At 36.3% G+C, this 22885-nt stretch overlaps 1 protein-coding gene across 3 annotated transcripts in view; it reads right to left on the bottom strand.

The window, feature by feature from the left end:
• THADA (THADA armadillo repeat containing) overlaps nucleotides 1–22885 on the bottom strand; it is a 294124-nt gene that overhangs the window by 245490 nt on the left and 25749 nt on the right. For 2 of the 3 annotated variants that reach the window (XM_088796191.1, XM_088796192.1), the window contains exons 16-21: nucleotides 19937–20088; nucleotides 16759–16972; nucleotides 12776–12911; nucleotides 12357–12511; nucleotides 9399–9557; nucleotides 7852–8009 (exon numbers count right to left, since the gene is read on the bottom strand). In XM_088796191.1, the coding sequence (XP_088652317.1) occupies nucleotides 7852–8009; nucleotides 9399–9557; nucleotides 12357–12511; nucleotides 12776–12911; nucleotides 16759–16972; nucleotides 19937–20088 (974 nt within the window). The remainder of the gene's footprint in view (nucleotides 1–7851; nucleotides 8010–9398; nucleotides 9558–12356; nucleotides 12512–12775; nucleotides 12912–16758; nucleotides 16973–19936; nucleotides 20089–22885) is intronic. The other variant, XM_019748640.3, reaches the window with a different exon arrangement.

Below are 22885 nucleotides of genomic sequence, written 5' to 3'. Positions count from 1 at the left end.
TTCATTTAATCTTACATTTATAAGTATATTTATGTCAGTAATATCATTTAGAACTCAGGTCTAGATGTCCACACATAGCATTCACTATGTGATAGGTAGTATTTGAAGCATTTTTATACCACATTTAATCCATACAATAAGTCCGTGAAATAAGTTCTATTATTTCTACTTTACAATGGGGAAAGTGAGGCCCAGAAAGGCCAAGTAACTTAATCAAGGTCACACAGCAAGGAAGTGGTATGAATAGAACCAGTACATAAACCCAGGCAGTTTGGAACCAGTTGGCAATGTCTAACTGCTACATTAGAATTGCCTCCCTATGCCAGCTTCACAAACCTCCCTATGTTCTTTGTTAGCACAAACCATTCAACACACCAACAGCAAATTACACAAGGTGACAACCCTCACACACCTAGGCATAGGTGAAATAATTATCTTTTTCTCCTTCTTAAAAAATGTTATTCTGTTGTGGTTATAATAGACATAATAAAATTCACCATTTTAACCATCTTTAAGGGTACAGTTCAGTGGCACTCAGTATATTCACATTGTTGTACAGCCATCACCACCATCCGTCTACAGAACTTTTTCATCTTCCCAAAACGAAACTCCAACCCATTAAACAACTCCCAATAATTACCTTTCAGAGATATACAAACGTTAATGGCAAGATATAGTGCAAAGGCTGCCTGAAAATTGACAGGCATCACTTTGAGTCGGAACCATGGAATGTCCTGAAATGCTACCTGCTTTCCTATATGTTGCCTTTCTGCATGCAAAGTTTGACAAGTAACAAATATGAGAATTTATTTTAAAGAAGACATGACTGACCGTTAGCTGTTGATGAGGTTTTATACAGAATTACCGTTAAATTGGTCGGGCTGACTGTACTTCTATACCACTAAGAGTTGGAGGCTGTAGGCTTTAGAAAAATCCAGATTTTGCATCTAACTGAGGATCAAAGCTATAATCGCCTATCTCTTGACTCAGGTCTCCCCAGCAGATCACAGTATGGTGAAAAGGCAAGCTGAGCCACGATTTTAGGTAAGCTTACCTAGAAACACCTTGTACCTCAGAGCAGTGCCTAGATTAGTGTTCTGAACACATTAGAGATGACAAACAGGGCAAAGAGTAGTTAAACAGGTGGCCATCGGCAAGTATATTAGTTTCCTTATCTATAAAGTAGGGATAACAGTACTTGCCTCACAGGTTGTGAATTAAAATGAGTCAATAAATATGGGAGCTCAGAACAGGCTCATAACGTATCATCCAGTTCAGTTCAATATGAGCTTTGTCTGGGTTTCCAAATAGAAGAAAAATAAAGACATACTCCATACTCAAAATATATCTGATCATAAAGACAATGAGCGATATATTTAGAGAAATAAGAATCAGATATAAAACCAACAAAGAACAAAAAAAACAGTACATCATAGAAAATTTTAAATTCTAACACTTTAAAATCCCAAAAAGTGGCATGTCATGTTCTTCAGCTAAAGTTACCAGAAAACTTACCTAAAGTTTTCAGGTAAAGATCTGATGATACTCCGAATTTTTAACATTTCTTAAAGGCCACATACTTTTAGTTGTCAAAAGTGACAGTTAGGGTAAGTCTTATCATTTTATCTTCAATATGGTAATTTCAGAGTGTATTATGAACCTATTGTAATTATCAAGCCTTAACTCTGAAATTAACTGCCAAGATAGACCGGAAGCTCAATAATGCCAAAAAACCGGCACCAGAAAAACACCCGTTAGTTAACTTCCATGACCATCATTTCTATTATTCAAGGAATAAAAGAAAATTTCTAAGGTTTTAGGCCACAGAATATACAGAAAACAAAACAAAACATGAAGTCACAGAGATGGAGTCTCTCTAATTTCCTTAATTTTTTGGAAAATATTATAGATATTAAAACATACTTCAGGAAAACATAAATGTTGCAGGTAAAGTGCTTGTCTTTACCACATTCTAGTTCTTAAGCAAAGATCCTCTTTTCATTGCTTCCTGTATCCTAACTCCCATCAAAGGGGCCTAAACCAAACAGCGTAAAATAAAATCAAACACCTCAGAAGTGTGACCAGTGGCTAGTCTTCTCAAGGGTGGATCTGAACTCTAGGTAATCCTGGCCTCAGAAAAAAGAGTGAGGTTCTAAGACACAAGTGAAAGGCAGACAGTTTTTCCTCGTGTTATTTTGTATTTAATTTCCCAACAAACCCACCCAGGTAATACCCAGGCTTATGAATTTTTCCCTTTAAAGAGTATAAAACTTGTTAATCAGACAGAAAGTATTTCTTTAGCACTGTCAAACGCTTAGCAGCTTAGTGCTAGGGTAGATAAGGAAGAACAAAACAAGATTGTCTGTCCCCAAGGTGTTTTCGGTTCAGAGAAAAATCAATATGCTGGGTGGTACCCATTAGAAGCTTAACAGCTCTAAGAAATGAAAGATCCCTCTGTACTAGAATAAATTATTAGAAGAAGCTTCATGTCCAGACCTGAAACAGGATATACTTGGGTGGGCCAAAATGGAAGAGAATAACTAACATGGAAAGAGGCTGGGTGGCTAGAATGAATGAATAAACACTTATTGAGTACCTGCTACCTGCCAGACATTTTACTGGGTCTTTTCATATGAAAGAACATAGACTATATAGGACAGGGTTAGCAAACCTGGCTGAATGGCCTGGAGGTTTTATGCTAGAAAACAGTGGAAGACAGAGTTGCAAGGTAGGGATGTATCCCCTTACCAAAAGTGAGAGAAGTTAGCTGGATAGTGTGGTCTACAAACAGCAGGACGGAAAAAGCGCCATGCTGATACCCTTCCACTGGAAAATCAGACTACAGGGAACAGAGCTGATGCAAACAACTCAGAAATTAATGACAACAGTCAGAATCAGAAACAGAATCTTTTAATTTTAAAAATGAAAAAGTCCTCTGAAAATTCCAACCCAATTGTCTTTCTGTTATATGCCACTGAGGTCCTCTTTACAGTTCACAAAAGCTTTCTTTTAACATGGATTATGTCCTTACAAAATATTTTCTTAATAAATAACATTCAAGGTTTTTGAAACGGAATTAAGATAAAAATGCAAAAGAAAAAAAGGGGGGACACTGATTTCTAGTCTTAAAATTAAATTCTAGTCGTTGTCTTTTTAAGTTTAGCAGCTCCTGGTCCTAACTTTTCATAAAACCTACTTCTATAGCAAATTAATATGCTTTATGTATTTACAGGGTGTAAATTTCTACAGGGTAAGACTGCTGCATATCATGTCTCTGGGCACCTATAATTCACCAGCAGACTACTTAAGGGAGTGAAACGCTCATGTAGAGCATAAAACTCACAAAGGACAAAAGTAAGTGTGTTTTTTATTTGTCCTTCATCTATACAGTAGATAGGAATACAGTAGAAAAATCAAAGCTAACCCCACTCATTATAAATTAGGTGAGCCCAAAGGGACTTAAGCATTGGTGGGACGTTTCTACAAAGAACATTGTGCAGTGGTTGTGATCTGAGACTCTGGAGCTGAGAGGGTTGAGTTCTTGAGGGTTGAGGCCCTACTTGGCCTCGTTACTAACACGAGCTAATGAAGTTAACACAGGCCCCTCATCTGTGAAATGGGGATAAAAGCAGAACCTACTTCACAGGATTATTCTGATGGAAAAAATGAGATTACACATATAAGCATTTAGCACAGTACCTGGCACAGAGTAGCAAACACTAAATGTCCATTTTTGGTTTTATTTTGTATCATCAAGTAGTTAAGACTTAATCCTACACCTTAATTTAAAGTTTGACTTTCAGGCACAGCCACTTCTTAGAACCTTAGGAATGTCAATAGTTAGGAGTTTCTAATTCCACTTTCGTTAAATGGAACAGTTTACAAAAGTTTACACCTCAGTAAGATAATTAATGTTTTAAATGGTACATTCTCTACTATTGTGATGTCTTACTAACACCTGGGATCTCTTCAAAGTCTAAACATTGTTCTCCTACATAATAACAACAAAGATAATAGTTTTCTGGTCTTCAGACATCTTACTGGAATGTTTATTCTTTGCTTTCTAGTAAATTCTTAACCATGTGCCATTTGAACTGTTGTCCCTTAGGCTGACTTTTTAAAATGAATTTTGTCTTGTATCTCCTATTATATTTCTAAGCCCTTTGAGGTCAGAGAGCCACATACTGTGTTTCTTTATGTTCCCACAACACCCTTATTGTAAGAGTCCATAAATAGGTGACTAAATGATGTCCTTAACTTCATCTGACAGCTCAAAAATGGTGCCTGCATTCAGTAGAATTCAATGAATGCTTATTTGTAATTTCTAAAAAATAAACCTTGGCAAAGAAAATACAAAAGGCAATTTCCTTAAGACTTATGAATGTTAATACACATACATCCCATTTTGTCATCCATTGCAGAAAATCTAAAACAGTAACAAAAGATACTGAGGCAATGTATAAACCTAGTTAGCCACATACATTATGCAAATTACAACAGAAACTAAAGTTTCTGTTGTAATTTTTTTGGTATTTAAAAAAATACCAACGATAATTACTGTTATACAGGTGATTTCTGTGGCAGTAATTACTAGGAAGGAGAAAGCAGCTTGACAATCTACCCAAAAAGCTTCTTTTTAGCGATATTAGGGGAAATATATAAATATATGAATTGATACTCGAGGTAGAGGAAGTTGTTTAAAAAAAAAAAAATCAGTAGGCACTGGGTATCCGATATCCCATGGAAAGAGGACCAACAAAATGTATCAAGCAAAAGCTCAACATCAGCAAAACATCCAGCTGGAAACCTAGACACAGACCAGTCAGGAAGTTGTGAGATAAGGTTGCATGGACCGCTCACTCCTTAAGGGTCTCGACTTACATCCCTCAAAGCTGGTTTTATCTCTGCCTCTTGTACAGGGACATTATGAAAGAACCTTTCATTATGTGATTACCTCGCAGGAGGAAAGTCAGACATGCCTCTGAATGGACACATTTTCCTCTTGGTGAAGTTGCAGAGGACACACTGCCTCACAAGAAGTGATTTAGGGAAATGAGTCATTTGCTAAAAAGTTCAGTAGCAAGTTGCCTTACTGTCCTGTTGCTTGCAAAAATTTGGTTGCATACGGGAAGTAGGGAAAATTCAATTTAAAGAAAAATTAAATGAACAGTTCAGAACAAAGCCAGCACTGTGCCGTGTCAGAAAACAGACTGGAAAGGAGAAGAATTGGGTTCCTGTCCCAGAGCTGCCACAAACCAGCTTTGTGATCTTGGGCAAACCAGGTACCATCCAAGGGCTTCAGTTTCCCCTTGTACAAGGGAGCTGGATAATATCATCTCTGTGATCCTTCCAGCTCTAATAGTTTGTGAATACAGCACTGAATACTCAGAATTATAAATGAGCACCAGTTCTTCTCATACAGTAACAAAAATCCCCCAAATTGTAATCTCACTACCTGCTGGCTGGTTAGAAACTCCACTCCACTCATGTATGCAGTATTTATGTGGTCACACCTTTAACAAAGGGCCATAAAATCGGGATGGGCTTCAAGGAACTGGGCTACAAAAGACATCTTCCCTGTCAACATTCAAGACACCAACTTTCAGATTGTAACAGAATTACACTACTTTTTCAAGAGTGAAGGGTGAGTGGAGAGAAGCATGAGACTGAACATCAGTATTTCAGGTTGTAGGGCACAGCCTCCTTCATCCATTGAGAGAAAAGCAGATCAGTTATTATTGTTCCTGGGAATAAGAAATTCAAGTTCTACATTCTCCCTCACAAAGGGTAGCATTCTGCCTGCAAGGCACTTCACTGCCTCTGCTCTGCAGGTTTGTTATGGTCACGTTCACCTAAGGTGTTGACTTTTAAATTCTTAGTTTTGGCACGAGGTGCACAGAAGATCTAGTGTTGTCAGGGCGACTTGTGCCCTTGGAAGAAGGTGGACCTTAGGCATGACCCAGCCACTCCAATGTACATTACATTCTTCTCTGTCACTTATGTGTTTTGCAACTCTTCAAAGTTTTAAGTACGTGGGAGTATTTTTAATTGAAAGGAATTTCGTGGAGCGAAAGTTTATGTTTAAAAGCAGGACTCCTCTAGTAACATGAATAACACTAATTTCTTGAAGACTTGGGGTTTCCACTGACCAAATGCTCCTAAACTGAGGCATTTCTTTGGTTAAAGTCAGCATGATCAAGAGTAAAGTTTTCCACAGAAGGCAGGGTTTCCATGTCAGAACAGTACTGTCACTGTTGATCATTCATTCAGTGGTTAATTTCTTCTCAAACCTATATATGTCACCACATGAATGGCAACATGGAAAAAGGACTGAACCTCATTAGAATAGAAACAACTATTATATAGAAAAACAGGATGCTATTTTTAATTCAAAACAGGTCATTAGAATGGTTCTTTGGGTTCTAAGAGCCTCTCTTTGTTATCGTCACTGTCGTTCTTCTACAGACATCTTTCATTTGACGTTCATTCCCAATATTAACATGGTGATCCCACATAAGTTAAATTCTTAAGATCTGGGTACTCTGTAAAAGGTGGCAAGGCAAAATCATTTTCATAGGAAGCTTCAGGTCTTTCTCAGTTACAAAATATGTTTCCCTTCCTTTTTTTTTTTTTTTTTAAACACTATCCAACAAACCCCCCAAAATTAGATGTTTTAATTTGTCCTTGAAAAGTTGAGAAGCTAAGGGACTCCAGCACATGTTTACTGCTTGGGAAGATGGTGAACATCAGTGAAGTCACCATTAATCATAGCTGGATTCCTCAGCAAAGATGTTGGCATTGGCACTGCAGTCAGTCACCAGCAATGACTGCAAGTAACGTTAAGACACTAACGCCTATTTGATTTGGAAGAGAATAAGGAACAAGGAACATAATGATACTGGCAGAATCCTGTTCCGCTTTGCCGGTCTCCATCTCAGGGGCCTTGCAACATCACAAGCCCAGCTGTTAACCAGATGCAAGCACATGAACCAGAGAGAGTGTGAGAATAAAAATATTAGCATTATTTCCATGGAACTCGTCACATGGTTATTAAAGACACAGTCAGCATTAGCATACTACAATGTTTGTTTTGTTCTTTAACGTGGTAACACCCTCAGGGAAAAATTATCTTTATTTGAAAAAGGTTAAAAATGAAAGTACATGCTATGTATCTTTGCTGGAAAATGGTGGGAAATGAATTTGTTGAAACCATATGGAGAGGAACTGAGAATCAATTAAAAACAGAAATCTAATAAATCTAAAATATTTCCAAATGAAATGCTTGTGGTAAGCTAATTTCTTGTAAACACTGCACTCAGGTCACTTGAACAGTCCCAGATGGTGAACTAACTTTGTGGTCTTAAAATAAACGTCAGCCAACAAACCAAAGTGACTACAACTTTATTATCAATGTAGTGGGAAACAAGAGATCCATAATCAACCAATATATTACTATTTTCCTTTGCAAAATTGAAGAGGTTTGTGGAGTTTTACTAAGTTAGACAATTTCATTGAAATTTAAAATTTTAATTTATATGTTAATTAAAATAAAAATGACAATGAAGTTAAAAGTGAGGTAAAAATCTAAAGTTATTTATATAACTTAGAAAAATAAAGATGTTTCTAAAAATGCCATACTTTTGAAATGTATTGCATTTAATACATAGATTAAATGTATGTATGTTAAGTATTTAATTCTTAAACTATCATAAACTTTCTTCAGTTGATAGCTGAATGATTTTATTCAACAAATATTCAAAACTCTTCTTTTAAAAGTTGAGTTACCAATAAAAGTTTGTGTTCTGTGCTTTGACCAGAAATTATACCGGGTGAAATAAACATCTACCCTACCTGCTCCACTGTCAATAATCCATCAGGAGATTCTGGCACAGGCTGCATAGGCAGAAGCTGGCATAGTGTGCCTAAAAGTAAAGCAACTTCCTTCATACTTCTCCAACAGCATACCAGCACCATCTGAGCAGTTACATCACATGTTTTTCCTTCTTTACCTTGAAAAAAAAAAATCTTTTGCAACACTGACAGCTCACAACCCAGGTTTCTTAGAACAAGCTTATTCATAATTTCCCCAAGAATAATCTGCTTGAACAAACCAATTTGTCCTAAGCTATATTTACTTAGGAGAGAATAACTAACATTTGTCGAGCATGTGCTACGAGCAGGAATCATGCTCAGTATTTTTTTAATATACTATTTTCAAAATAAATTAAAAAACAAAATGCAATAGTGTCTCAAAACTTAAGTCTAACCTTTGGAAATTAGTGAAATAAATAAACTCTCTCCGCTAAACTCAGTCATCCATAAAACATGACTATAACAAATATACTTCATTACTTATTTTGGGGAGGGTGGCTGTTATATCGGTAAAAAGAGTAAGATAGGACATTGAAAGTCAAAGGAAAATACAAATTCTCTTTAAAAATATATTTAAATTCCAGGGCCAATAAGCTATAATTATCCTTACTCTTTTTCTAGTTTTACAAATATTTTAGTACTGACATTAAAAAAAACACACAACAAAATAAAACCCAAGACAAATGATTAAATTTAAAAGGTAGGTAAACAAAACAATATTTATAATGCAATCCCACTTGTGTTTTTTAAAAGCCCACCAAACTTAAAGAATAAATGTATGTACACATAAATATACAGCACAGGTCTAAAAGGATATACACTCAAAAGGGAGAGTGGGGTTGGGGAGGAAATGAAAGAGGACTTTATTTTTAATTCATATTTACCTCTGATTTGTTTGAAACTATTATAAGCATATACTTATGCTATTTTGTGTAATTTAAAAGAAAAACAGAAATTTTTACAAGACAATACCCCCATCTAGTGGAGAATGCGGAATATGTAATACATTTCTAAGATACTGCTTCCGATGACTTTCTGTAGCCTTACAGAAAATTATAATATAACTAATGAGAAAATAAGCAGTTAAGAACTCAAATTCTGGAGGCTTGCTACAACACACAGGCTCACATTTTCCTGACTAATATGGTTTGTTTCCTTTAAGAGGCTGCTTGACTGTATGGACTCTCACAGCAGACAACAATGAACCATACTGCTGCCCAAACCCAGTTCAGCGGGCATCACTGCTCTTACATCACCTGGCTGTCAAGACAGGTTTTAGCACTCAAAGGCTTTTTGTTGTTAGCACCTTATATGCTGCACTGAGGCACACCATTTTCTGGTAAAAACTCTTATAAACTCATTCCCTAAAATAATTCATTTATAAGCTCAAAAGAAGACTTTATTTTCTAAAAATGGTCTGTACACATCTGCAACCCCTGGTTTACCATGTTAAAAGGGCACTTTGTACTTTTTTTTTTTTTTTTTCACTTAAAGACTGATTGTAAAGCACTGATTTGATATGTTACCTTTGATTTCTGCAGAAGTATCAATATTCGGCACACTGGTATTCAAGTCCTCCAAGTCAAAGCTGTCACGTTCTTTCAATATTTTGGCTTGATTGAAGTAATCATTAGTGTCTCGTGGCTGAATCTCATTCAGAATTGTCTGTAAGCGGCTTGCTGATTCTGAAGGAGAGAGACTAGAGTACGTAAAACCCCTGTTTCACGCCACAGGCCGACTTCCCTTGGGGGTATTTGCCCTCAAAAATTTTGTAATTTTCAATACTTGATAATCACTTCCATTAGAAAGGACTCACAGGGTGGATAATGTGAAGATTATTTGTATAAGATCTTCATGACACTTGAGTGTACTTTTAAAATGTGGCAAATATTTTAAGTAGGTTGAAGAAAGGACAAAAAAACACAACAGAAACCGTCCACAGGACAAAGGCTGCCATCCCATTTACACTGCTTGTCTTATTGTTGTCTAAGAACCTCAAATACAGTGCTCAATCACGTAAGAAAAGAGCAATACACTTTTATAAATCCTGTTTCAACATGTTTCTCTATCTACAACATAAATTATCAAGGTTTAAAGAAAGAAAGTTAAAAAGATACAAACCTGGCCAACAACAAAAACAATTTTCTATAGCCCAGGAATATCATAAAGATCCTGTATGTGACTCTGAAATGCATTATGTAATATACTGCTTTCTAAGTATGATTTACAGCCCTAGTGTTACATTAAACTTCATTTTTATTCCCTAAGCACTCACTGGATCAGGAAATGTAAGCTCCATGAATGCAACACTTTGTCTGTTCACTGCTGAATTGCCAGTGTCTGGAACAGAAGCTGGCTGGTGGCAGAGGTTCAGTAACATGGGCTGAAGCAATGAATAGATGACTAGGTAATGAAGAGCTAGCCAGGCTCAGAGTTTTAAAGAAAATAACAACGGGTAATCATCTGAAACCAATGAACAAACCAGAGAACAGGTATTTACTGTATACCTATTATATATACTTATAGTTTACGTATTATGGAAAATACAAAACCCAAACTGCTATCATGATGAACTGGCCAATATCTTATGATCACTTGTGGCTTCCATGAAATTTTGCCAAAAACAAATTTTGACAGCCATGAAAAAGTAACACTGGCCCAAAAAGAAACCAGGGAAAGACTAAGAAAAAAGAAGGATGATCAGAGTAAAATTTTAAGAACCCTGCCATTCATTTTTATGGCTTTCGAGGCAGACTTTTTTCAATAAACTCAGAGTGCAGGGCAGTAACGTGGGAAAGAAACAGGGAAAATGGAGAAAACCAGAGGAAAAAAGAAAAGGCAAAATTAAGGAAAAGCCGGAGGGCCATCGGCAGTTTTTGAGACCAACAGACTTGAACACGTGAATAACAAACATAATTTTAGCGTACTCTGCAGGCCCTACCCACAACAGGTAAAAAATATTCAAGATTTCTCATCCAGAATATACTGGTATTTGCCTGATCCAAATATTACCTGTAAGATGAGGTATTCCTTATTCCCATGCACTAATAGGAAAACTAAAGCATCAAATTTTGTTTTCAGACTATCAATCAAAATAAATAAATAACTATGCCTTAGTATCGTGAACCATCACTCATCTTCCAACTCATTTTTAGTAAAGAACACAACCTAACATTTTCTATGCAACTATACACCTCCAGGTTACTTTAATTATCAGCCCAAGATATTGCCTTGTGGGAGGCAGTGTGTGTTTATGATATATTCCGAGTGTTTTTAATACAAGCCTCGCCCTTGGACTCCAAAATGCACTCACAAACTTTATTTCAACACCAAATGTAAATTTATTTTGTGATTTTCTAGGTGCTAACAGCCAATACCTTCTGGCCCATTCGAGTACCAATATGTATAAGCCACCTAAGGCATCCCAGGCACTGAGTTTAGTTCCCACCCTTTCAGAAATTATTCATTCATTGATTTATTCATTACAACAAGTATTTATTGTGTACCTACTTCTACCAGGCACAGTGATAAGCAAAGGGAGGGAAAAATGGATGTGATCCCCGTTAAACTGTACCAACTCCATGAAGGGGCACTCTATGGGAAGGGGAAAGTGTTAAGAGATTAGACTGGCAAGGTAGCAGGAGCCAAACTACTATTAATACAAGACCTGGTCTGAGATCACTAAAGTATTTCAAATAAGGGGGGGAGGGGCATAGCACAAGGGTCAAGTAAAGATTATGTGTAACATGATGAATTATATGGTTAGAAAAGATTGCTTTGGATGTATCAAAAAGGAGATAAGAATAGATGTGGGGAAACCAGTTGACAAGCTCCTGGAGTAGTCCTAACAAGAGAAGATAAAAGCCTGGAGTAATGTAAGAAGATGCAGGTAAAACGAAAAGAGATCTGAAATATATTTAAGGGTAACGTGAAAGAACGTAGACATAGGCTAGATACAAGGCGCAAAAGGGGTCAAGCAGCCCTAGGCTCCTGACTTGCATGAATAGGTCTTTGGTAAAGATGCAGGGGTTGGGAGGGAAAAGGCAGATTAAAGTTCATGAGATCAATTTGGGGCGTTTTGGGTATCTCTTCCTATTATTATTATTTTTTAATTAAATGGTCTTTGTATGTCCATTGGTCTTCGCCCATTTCAGATTCCTAGCAAGTTGCCTTCTCTGATGGAATCCCATCAGTTGCCCACCTCTCGAATTTATACTGCCAGCTCTCCCAGTCCCAGCAATTACCCGGTAGGTGTGTTCTGAAACGACAATATTATAAAACCCAACTTACCCCAGGGGAGGAAGTGGCTTGATCACCTGGTTATTTATTTATTGATTTGAGTTATTTTTTAATAGTTACAAATATTACTAAAAAGGTAGAAATATCACTACCAATAATTTTTCTCCCCAATTTAGAATTTTTAGCTCTCCAAAGAAATGACTAGGGAAAAAAATTAAAAGGAGAGGAAAATCTGTTGATTCTACCTTTCTTTGTTTGCTGACCTGAATCAGTGTCCATTGGGATGAGGCCTTCTGGGGATGAGCTCTGAATGACTGGAGATACCACAGCAGAAAGCCTGTAGGACATCGAAAGGAGCTTCTCCACCACAGGTTTCCACTCACTCACCAACTGCAGGCTGCTGCAAGAGAGCGTAAGGGAAATTTATACTAAAAGCAAAAATCCCATTTTTTTAGATGGGCATGAAGGAGTTGGGAGAATTTGGGTTTCAAACTTGTGCAATCTACGAAATATTTAAGACGATATATAATATGTATATGTATGCACTTCTTTTAATCTATTTTTAATTATCTTGAAGGCCACACATTCCTTTCTCAGGACATATTCCAGCAGGAGCTGAAAGCCTAGAAATGCGTGTTCAGGAAGTAGCTGCAGACACACTTACTTGAGTGGTAACCTCTGCAAGGCCCTGGTTATACAGTGGACTCGCCCATACACTGGAAAGGACGCGGCTGCCTGGAGCAGAGAATTTTCAGCCTGACATACTTCTTCCTCAAGATTTTCCAACAAGCATTTGATAACTAGAAAAAGCAAACAAAAAAAACAGTTTAAATGCCAGTTTAAAAACACACTTATAAATTACTGAACAGCAAAACAGTTCCCAGGAAAACATCCAACTCAATAGAACTTTATACTAGAGGTTTTGAATTTTAAAAAACAGAACTTTCAGGGTTATCCGGCCTATTATTCTTGTACAATGAGGTAGAGCTGAATCTTTTCCTAACTTCCTGGATCCACTTAAAGCATTCACTCTGAATCATTCCTCCTAGACATCCTCTATCTGGGGTATCAGACCCCTAGGCCCAAGTACCATTTTTATATTTAAATAGTGGTTCTACTGAGATATAATTCATGTACCACATAATTTGTACATTTCAAGTATACAAGTCAATGGTTTTTAGTATATTTACAGATATATGCAATCATCACCACAATTTTAGAACCTTTTCATCCTCCCCCCTCTAAAAACCCTCATCCATCAGCAGTCACTCCCCTCCCTGCACCTGTCACCTTCCCCAGCCTTAGGCAACCACTGATCTATTTTCTGTCTCTATGCATTTGCCTATTCTGGACATATCATATGAATGGAATCATATAATATGTGGCTTCTTTCACCCAGCATAATGTTTTCAAAGTTCATCCATGTTATAGCATGTATCTATATTTCATTCTTTTTTTTATAGCTGAATAATAGTCCATTGTATGGATGGATATACTACAGTTTATCAATTCATCAATTCATAGACATCTGAGTTGTTTCCACCTTTTAGCTATTATAAATAATGCTGCGATGGACATTCGTGTACAACTTTGTTTGGACATAGTTTGCATTTCTCTTAAATATATGTCCATTACGGACTGACTGAATGTGTCCCCCTCAAATATGTGTGGAAGCCCTAATCCCCAATTTGATGACATTTTGAGGTAGGGCCTTTAGGAAGTAATTAGGTTTTGATAAGGTCATGAATGGGGGACCCCCATAAAGGGAATAGTGTCCTTATAAGAAGAGGAAGAGAGACATATGAGCACAGAGCAAGAAGGCTCCGGTCTGCAAGCAAGGAAGAGAGTCCACACCAGAAACTGAATCAGCACTTTAATTCTGAACTTCCAGCCTCCACAAATGAGAGAAACAAATGTCTGTTTTTTAAGACACCCAGTCTATGGTATCTTGTTATAGGAGCCTGAGCTGACTAAGACAATGCATAAGTATAGAACTGAGGAGTCACATAACGATGTGTAATCTTTTGAGGAACTGCCAGATGGTTTTCCGACGTAGCTGTACCATTTTACATTCCTACCCAGTGTATGAGGGATTGATTTTCTCCACGTCCTAGTCAACACGTGCTACTATTTTTTTTATTATAGCCATTCTACTGGGTGTGACATGCTTCCTCATTGTGATTTTAATTTGCATTTCCCTAATGGCTAATGATCTTGAGCATTTTTTCATGTGCTTATTGTTCATATTTTGTTTTGTATATTCAGATTCTTTGTCCATTTTTAAATTTTTTTACATCCTTTCACTAGTGAGCTGCAAAAATTCTTTATATATTCTTGATTTAAGTCCCTTATCAGACAAAGCATTTGCAAGTATTTTTCTCATTCTGCAGATGGTTTTTTTCACTTTCTTGATTGTGTCCTTGACACAACAAAAGTTTCAAAAGTTTGAAGAAATCCAATTTATCTATTTTCTTTGTTGCTTATATTTTGGGTAGCATATCTAACAAATCATTACCTAACTCAAGATCACAAAAATTTATACCCATGTTTTCTTCTAAGAGTTTCACCATTTTAGTGCTTACATGTGGATAATCAATGATCCCAGCACAGCAGATGTTTTCCCTCTCTACTCAAAAGGAGAAGGTTATATTTTAAATTTTAGAATTGTGTATAACTAGTAAATTATTAACATTAGGAACATATCAAGAACTCCTACAAATCAACAGGAAAAAGACAAACAACACCATAGAAAACTGAACAAAGGACATGAACAAGCAGTTCACAGAAGGAGAAAAGTCAGGAGCTTAGAAACATGTAAAAAGATGCTCAATTACATTAGCAATCAGAAAAATGCAAGAAAAATCACAATGAGATACCATTTCATATTCTGCAAATTTTCAAAATCTGACAATACAAGTTATGGTGATGATATCATGTACCACAACTCAAAATTTATTGGTGGAAGTCTAATTTGAAAATTGACTTGGTAGAGAGGCCCAATGGCTCAGTTGGTTAGAGCGCGAGCTCTCAACAACAAGAATGCTGGTTCAATTCCTGCCATGGGATGGTGGGCTGCGCCCCCTGCAACTAAAGATTGAAAACGGTGACTGGACTTGGAGCTGAGCTGTGCCCTCCACTAGATTGAAGGACAATGACTTGGAACTGGAAAAAGACACTGTTCCCCAATATTCCCCAATAAAAATAAAAAATATACGTGTGTGTGTGTGTGGGTGTTGTGTGTGGTATATATATAATCTACTTGGCAACACCTAGTAAAAGTGAAGATGCACATACCTTATGACTAGGCTACTCTACTTTTTTATTTACTATAAACCCTTAGACATATGCATTAGAAGATCTATATGAGAATGTTCACATCAGCATTATTAATTTAGAAAAAAGAAGTCCAGCAACAGGAAAATGCATTAATTGTAGTAAATTTGTACCATATATACAGTACTATTTATACAAAATTCCACAATCATGTAAAAGCAAATCATATATTGTTTAATGATATATACACAGGTGGTAAAATCTGGGTTAAAAACAAGATGAAAGATTAATATAAAACATAAGACAGTAATTACATGGTGGGGAGAGGAAGCTAGGATAAAGGAGAGCCTTTAAAAGGTACAGCTGCTATTATATCTCTTAAGCTAGATGTTATCACCTCCCTTGGGAACAAAATTCGTTAAATGTTTATATTATTACTATTTATATCCTATATATATATTTAACTATTCTTTGTATGTTTGAAATATTTCATAGTTTTAAAATATCTTGAATTTGAAAGCCTTTACGTGAAGCGTGAACTCTCCAGTTCACCCCAACTGCAGACCTCTTCCTAATACCATCTTATCAGAGCCTCCTTTCAAACCCAGCCCTAAAGCAATTAGAGTGGGCTAGTGTCACCTTCCATGGTACTGTCATCTCTCCATCCCCAGATCCATGGCCACATTCCCACCAGAATTACCTATGGCGTCCTAATTTTCTCCCACTATTAGTTCTCTTTTTTTGTGGCTTTTTTCTACCACCTTAAAAAGAAAACTCTACATCTGACTTCTTTTAAAAAAAATGAAAATCCCTATCTGTCCTTATTTCCAGTACAATTCCAAAATGAAGATTTACTAGCACAAAATGAAGTACACGAATCCCCAACAAACATTTGTTTAAAGTCACTATATCTAAACCAACTCAGACCCTAAGTTTTGGAACTGGCGGTGTGGAAAGTGAAAAGGTAGGAGTATAACAGCCAGTCAAAACATAAACCCTGACAAAGGAACTCTCCGTTCTTAACAGAAATAACCAAGATGATCTGCCTATAGTCACGGTAGTTTCCACAGAAAAAAAGTACATTTTCAGTAGAGAAAGAGGTCAGCAAGAGCTTTATTAACGTACATTTATGGATCATCTTATTAATCATGAATCATCTGTTTAAAAACAAGTGTTATAGCTGAGTAAACTATTTATTTGCATAAGAGAAACTCATGGCAGTCTTACGTACTGGTAAACTACTGTGCTGGTAAACTCAAATAAAAAACCACAAAGAAATGTTTAACCATTTAGATATTCTCACCAAATGAATAGTGAGAGCGTAAGATACTGGTTTTGATAACAAGAGCAAAAGGTCATTTACTCAATACAAACCAATTAACGTGTTACTTTCCACCACAGCAGCAAACTTATCTCCATCGCTGCATGCAACCTGATGAGCTTTTAAGTAGGCAGACAGTGATGACGGCAGAGCGTTCTGCCAGATTAAGAAGTTCATCATGTAGGAAGCTGTTACACAGTCGTATGGTTTGGTGCTGGTGCTGAGTGCCAGTGCTGCCTGGAATAAGCCTTGCAGTTTCTCTGAATCCTAGAATAAAGCACAGACTCAGTAATTGTCACTCAAATATTTCTTTAATGCGAAGGAATAATACACATTTAAAAACAGAACCTGCCACATAACTGTAACTCAATATGAACATTAATTCCTGTTCTCCCTGAATATAGGATAGTTTTGATTATAGTAATTAATGATTATTATGAATCAGTTCTAGTGATGAGGGTCTTGAAAATAATCAGTTGGGAACCAACACTGATAAAGCTTTTTAAGAAGAGTACCTCTTTCTTCAGCAAAAGTGTACTTTTTCCTGTAGAAATTCTGCTATGACTATAGCCAGATCATCTTTGTTATTTGTATATAGACCTGAGTTCTTTTGTATATTCAGGGTTGTTTTACCTGGGCATCACATTCCTGCCCTTCTCCCTTCCCCTTCCCATAGAACTAGTTCCAAGGAGAAAAATACAAATCCACACAAAAATATAAATCCAGCAGGCTGTTTCTGGCGGAGTTCCATGCATATGCATGGAAAATAAAGTGATCAGATAAGCTCTGAGAAATTCTGCAGAGCTCCCACACCTAAATCTCATATACTCATCCACTTACATAGCCCCTCCTAAAGTGACAGAACAAAAAGGACAGTTCACCGTAATAGGCATGAAAATAGGCACTGGGCTGAGGGCAGGGGTTATCAGTCCTAGTTCCAATTCCATGGCTGACAAGACACATGTGCACCAAGCTGCAACTCATGGTGTCACTGCTCTATAATATTGGTTTGACTCGGATTATTCCGTAACCGTCTAATAGAAGGAAAAAGTCATTATAAACTTAATTTTGAATTTCATTATAGGTACACTAATATTGAATGATGTCTTAAAATTTCAAAATAATAGATGTCAAATATACTAATTCAAATATCAGTTTATTTCAATATAAATTCTTTGCCATTTGATATTTAATTTTCTATCACCTAAAAATCTTACAAAAGTAGCCAAAAGCTCAAATCTAAATAAATATTACAAAGAACCAACTAAGCAACTAAGTCATTTTTTTTTGTAACTGACAGCTAAGTCCCTGAATTCCTTAACTAATCAACTAGTAAGAAACACAATATATAGCCTTAGGAATCTAAAATATCTTTGTTCTGTCATCTGAGGTCAATCAAAAAATAATATAAAAGCCTTGGATATGTAGCTCCACAAGAAAGGAGAGCAATAGATGAGGTAAATGATAAAGTCATATACTAGAAAGATATGCCATCAAAAAATATATACACAGGTCCTTAGAGAGACTAGGTTAGCATTCAAAAATGTTTTAAAGTTAACTATACTAAAAAATTAATTATGTGTTAATATAAGGTATACCCAAAGAAAGACTTTGGAAATATGTAATTAATACTTTAAAACCTTGAATGCCTATTCCTATGATCATTTTACTAATATGCAAGCCAGACCAGACAATATAATCACCAAAATCGTACAACAAGCTGTATGTGCTATTCATTTCCTGAATTCTAGTTAATGTCTACATACCAAGCACCTGTTTATCAAATTATAGGAGATACAGATCCTTCATAGTTCATGTAAGGACAAGGTCTTTCATATAGGTGCTATAATATACCTTCCCCACTCCATATACTCTCAAAATATTTGTCAGGAATGAGGCATAGTTTTACATATATATATATATATATATATATATATATATATATATATATGTATATGTATGTATGTATGTATGTATATATATGTATGTACATATATGTATTATATATACAATACATATTATATATGTGTGTGTGTGTATATATATATATATATATATATGAGATAAGGCTACAGTGTGATGAAAGGTAAGGGGCAAGGGAGAAGGGAGGTGTGGGAGAGAAGAAAGGAAATAGAATGAGAGAGTCTCTTCTTTAAAAACTACATGATATAAAAGTTGCAAGTCGAAGCACCAAAGAAGCTTCTGCTCACCAGGGCACTGGAAAGACCACAGGATAGGTAGACACTGGAGAGCAAGTCCAATATGGACCCAAGATAGAAAAGATGCTCTGAGATCTTGCAATTCCGTCCAGAAGCCATGAAACAGACACCCTGTGCTCTCTGACATGTGCTCCTACAAACTCCCCCTGCATCTGCCAACTGTCATGCCCTAAATAGAGCCTCATAGCCGGAGCCCAGACCACAGCTCAGTTGCAGCCCCTATAGGCGCCCTTGGACTCTAGACAGCTCTACGAGAAAACCATAGCAAAGCTCTAGAGCAAGCAACCCCATAGCTGCTGGTGACCTCACAGCCCTAGAATATGCCTGAAGGGCAGAGCCCAAGGCCTGGGTTGAGGAGTTCACTGCAGACCCATCCCCATGCTGTGCCGTTCCGCCCCCCACCCCCAGCCCATCTTTGGTTCCCACCCCAAGGGATCAGGAAGAGAGTGGGAGCTGGGGATGGAGTAGACCGCCTAGGCAGCAAACAGCTGTTAACCTCAAGTATTCTGAGTTTCAGTCTCAGTTTAGCTATTGCTTGCTGGAAGATCAGAAACATGTTTTCTACGTCACTTACACTCAACTTCCCAGTCTACTAAGCAGGGAGATTATCTCAAAAAACTCAAGTTACTGTAAGTGATGTGTTTTGATCAAATATTAACATATCCAAGGAAACTGGAGCGGCCACAGTTAACTGAAATCTACCGATAATCTTGTAAACAATAAAACCTACTGCTTCCTACAGCTCTCTTTTTTGCAAAACGATAAAGAAAACAAAGCTCACTGATTTGGACTTTGCCTTCTCTTACAATGTTTCCTCCCTCCCCATCACCCATCCCTATGACCTCCATCCCACCACCCCACAACAGTGGAGGTATTAAAGGTAACTGAAACAGTAGAAGGTGTAAGAAGGCAGATGCAAAGACCTTGGACAGCCCACAGATTGTTCCATCTGCTGCTTAAGTAGCAAGTTTTCATGCACACACATTTATTTACACAGGAAAAGTCCACATACCTGAAATTGCACAACTGGTTTTGGCAACTTCATTAGAAGATCAAATGCTAAATTTTTCACTGTTTCAAAAGTGCTGGTAAAACATTCCATTAGGGTTTGGAAACGTCTAACATCAATATCGTGACTCAGCTGATACACTGTTTGGCCTTGACCTATAATAAAAAAAAGATTAAGTGAATAAAAGGAAAAGGAAATCAACATTTTTAAGTTATTTGGCAAAATTTATAGAAAATTAGTACAAAAATTCACACTTTGTACTTTACCCATAATAGCATAAAAGAGTAATTTTCCCATTAATTTCCTAAAATGATAAAACAATAACTATTAGTCTTCCAAATAGGAAACATTTTTTTGAAAATTTGTTTAAAACCACTTCATCCTCTTCCAAAAGGTTGTATGTTACATAACAGACATCTAAAGTATTTTTTTTAATAAACAAAAATAAATACATTTAGGAATACACCTTTAAAAAAAAAAATCTTCATAAAACTCCTTGACTTAAAATCCAAAGTCCTACCACATCTTGGTTGAACTGACACTGAATAATCAATATGCCATAGCCTAACAGAATTACTGGGTGTCAAAGATCAAAAACGCTTTTGGCCATTTAGGCAAAAAACTCAATTCATCTAGAAAGTGGAGAAAACTAGGCTGGCTTTACTCTTCACCACAGCATCATGTAATGCTAGAAGACAGCAAAGCAAGGCTTACAAAATCCTCAGGGAAAGAAAGTGTGATGAAAAACTACATATCAGAATCATACTCCAGTATCAAGTATAACAGCAACATAAACATTTTTGAATGTGCAAGAAATTAAGAACTACATTTCCCCCACTGTTCTCAAAGAAAGACAATTTCAGCCAACCAAGAAATGAACAGAGAAACTATCACAAAAGAATAATGGCAGTCACTGCATTCATTTAACTCTAAGATCAAGACTAAACAACTGTGGGAAGAATGGGTTTCATAGCAGAATGTGAAGAACATTTAACATGTAACGAAATAAGCCCTGATAATAACTGAAAACATTCCTATGCTTACTTAATTTGAGGAATGTTACTCAGTGTAACTCAGGATGTGAGTTTTTTTTATTTAATCTTAACTCACAAGTTATTATGACCCTGTGAAATTCCTAGAGCAAGCAAACGAAGTTTTTGTCACTTCATTAACACCTCTGCTCTTCATTAACACCTCTTGTTTCTTCTATTCAAATTTGGGCATCTTTTCTTTCTCTGGCCTAACTGTTCTGACTAAAACGTTCACTACAATGGGGTAGAGCTCTGAGTAAAGTGAGCATCCGTTCCTGATCCTAGGACAAAGGCTTTGTCGAATGACCATGGTATTGGCTGTGGGTTTTTCATGAATGTTCTTTATGATATTGAGGAAGTTCCCTTCTATTCCTAGTTTGCTGAGTGTCCATTTAATCATTAAAGGGTACTGAATTTTGTCAGTGTTTTCTCTAAATCAACTGAGATTATCATATGTGTTTTGTTTTTTTTCCCCTTTGTTCTAATGTAGTACATTACATTGACTATTTTTTCTTATGTGGAACCACTTACTCAGTCAAGGTGTATAATACTTTTAATGTGCTTTGGATATGGTTGCTAGTATGTTGTTAAGAATTTTTGCATCTATATTTATAAGGGATACTGGCCTACAGTTTTCATTTCTTGTGGAGTCTTTGTCTGGCTTTGGTATCAGGGTGATGTTAAGCCTCATAGAATGAGTTAGGAAAATGTCCCTCCTCTCCAAGAGTTCGAGAAGGATTGGTGTTAATTCTTTAAACATTTGGTAGAATTCACCAGTGAAGCCACGAGAGGCTTTTGATTACTGACTCTATCTCTTGTTATAGATCTGTTCAAATTTTCTTTCTTCTCGACTCAGTAATTGTATGTTTCTAGGAATTTGTCCATCTCATCTAGGTTGTTTAATTTATTGGAAATACAATATAATATAATTGTTCATAGCATTGTCTTATAATCCTTTTTATTTCTGTAAGGTCAGTAGAAATGTCTCTACTTTCATTTCTGATTTTAGTTATTTACGCCTTCTTTTTTTTTTTTTCCTTTTTCTCAATTCTATTCCTTTGATCTGTGTATCTGTTTTTCTGCCAATACCAACTGTTTTGATTATTGTTGCCCTGCATTGTTGCCCTGTAGCTGAAGTCAGGGAGTGTGATACCTCCAGCATTGTTCTTTTTTCTTAGGATTGCTTTGGCTACTTGGGGTCTTTCGTGGTTCCATACAAATCTGATCATTTTTTGTTCTATTTCTTTAAAAAATGCCATTGGGATTTTGATGGGGATTGCATTAAATCTGTATATTGTTGGGTAATATGGCCATTTTAACTATGTTGATCTTCCAATCCATGAACACGGAATGTCTTCCCATTTCTTTGTGTCTTCTTCAATTTCTTTTAAAAATGTCTTATAGTTTTCAGAATACAAATCTTTCACATCCTTGGTTAAGTTTATTCCTAGGTATTTTATTCTTTTTGCTGCAATTGCAAAAGGAATTTTTCTTTATTTATTTTTCTGAGATTTCATTGTCAGTATATAGGAATTCAATGGACTGTTGTACATTGATTTTGTAGCTGGCAACTTTACTGTATTCATTTATTGTTTCTAATAGCTTTTTGGTGAGGTTTTTAGGGTTTTCTATATATAGCTTCATGTCATCTGCAGAAAGTGACAATTTAACTTCTTCATTCCCAATTTGGATGCCTTTTATGTCTTTCTCTTGCCTGACTGCTCTGGCTAGGACTTCAAATACTATGTCGAAACTTTCTTTTTTTTCTTAATTACTATAGCCAAAACTGTCCATTTTGTTGATCTTTTTTAAAAAACCAACTTTTGGTTTCATTGATTCTCTGTATTGTTTTTCTATTCTCTATTTTGCTTATCTCCACTCTAATCTTTATTATTTCCTTCCTTCTGCTAGCTTTGGGTAA

Source organism: Rhinolophus sinicus, chromosome 2 (assembly GCF_057876585.1).
Source record: "Rhinolophus sinicus isolate RSI-liver-muscle chromosome 2, RSI-T2T, whole genome shotgun sequence".
Lineage (NCBI taxonomy): Eukaryota > Metazoa > Chordata > Mammalia > Chiroptera > Rhinolophidae > Rhinolophus > Rhinolophus sinicus.
Note: the sequence above shows the minus strand (reverse complement) of the source record. Positions and strands in the feature narration are given on the sequence as shown.